This window comes from Octopus bimaculoides, chromosome 3 (assembly GCF_001194135.2).
Source record: "Octopus bimaculoides isolate UCB-OBI-ISO-001 chromosome 3, ASM119413v2, whole genome shotgun sequence".
In the NCBI taxonomy this organism is placed as follows: domain Eukaryota; kingdom Metazoa; phylum Mollusca; class Cephalopoda; order Octopoda; family Octopodidae; genus Octopus; species Octopus bimaculoides.
In genome coordinates, this window is record NC_068983.1 from 143,562,565 (window position 1) to 143,563,296 (window position 732).

Here is a 732-nt window from a genome sequence, read left to right on the forward strand (position 1 = left end):
TGTATGTTATCTGAACATATTCAACCACATAAATGTATGTATATTAAACATATCTTCCAGTGTCCTATTACAGGCAATTTTATTCATAACAAATGCCATAAATATAAGTTTTACACATCTATTATATAATATCTCACTAAAATAACATTTTGCTAATAATATATATATAGCATACTCATATTTAAAGATTCCAAATGAAAGTATACCAGATGTAAAAAAAAAACAGAAAAAAACCCCCAGAAATATGTGTGTAAGCAATTTCTGTCTAGTCAGTTTTTAACAGAAGGAACAATGTGTAGTAGTTTACCGGCTATGTTACACGTTGGAGCGGCTGCTAACTGGTCTGTCACTCTCTCAGAAGCGGCTCTCGCAAACAGCCTTATCTGTTGATAAAAATCACAGAAACGAAACTACACAATATCTTTTTCCATCTTAAGTAAAGTCATTTCTACACAATCGGAATGAGTAAAACGAAAAAGAAGACGCAGAATAACAACGAACAGCCGAAACATGCTAAAAAGTCCGGAGTTACTGGTAAATATTTTCCTAACGCACCTAGAGAAAAAAAAGTAAAAAAAAAACTCTTCGCTTAAGTGACACGTCAGTTAAAGTGTTCTCTCAAGTAATGGCACCCTAGTTTCTTGCTTGCCTCCCTTACAATAATTAGACATAATCTTCTGTTTATGTGTATATACATAGAATATTTTTTTGATATATATATATATATATATA

At 31.4% G+C, this 732-nt stretch overlaps 1 protein-coding gene across 1 annotated transcript in view; it reads left to right on the plus strand.

Annotated features, from left to right (window-relative positions):
- The first annotated feature begins 281 nt into the window (after positions 1-281).
- Positions 282-732, plus strand: part of LOC106878285 (aspartyl/asparaginyl beta-hydroxylase) — an 89,350-nt gene continuing 88,899 nt past the window's right edge. The window contains exon 1 of the mRNA XM_052966803.1: positions 282-534. Within this exon, the coding sequence (XP_052822763.1) occupies positions 462-534 (73 nt within the window). The 5' untranslated portion in view covers positions 282-461. The remainder of the gene's footprint in view (positions 535-732) is intronic.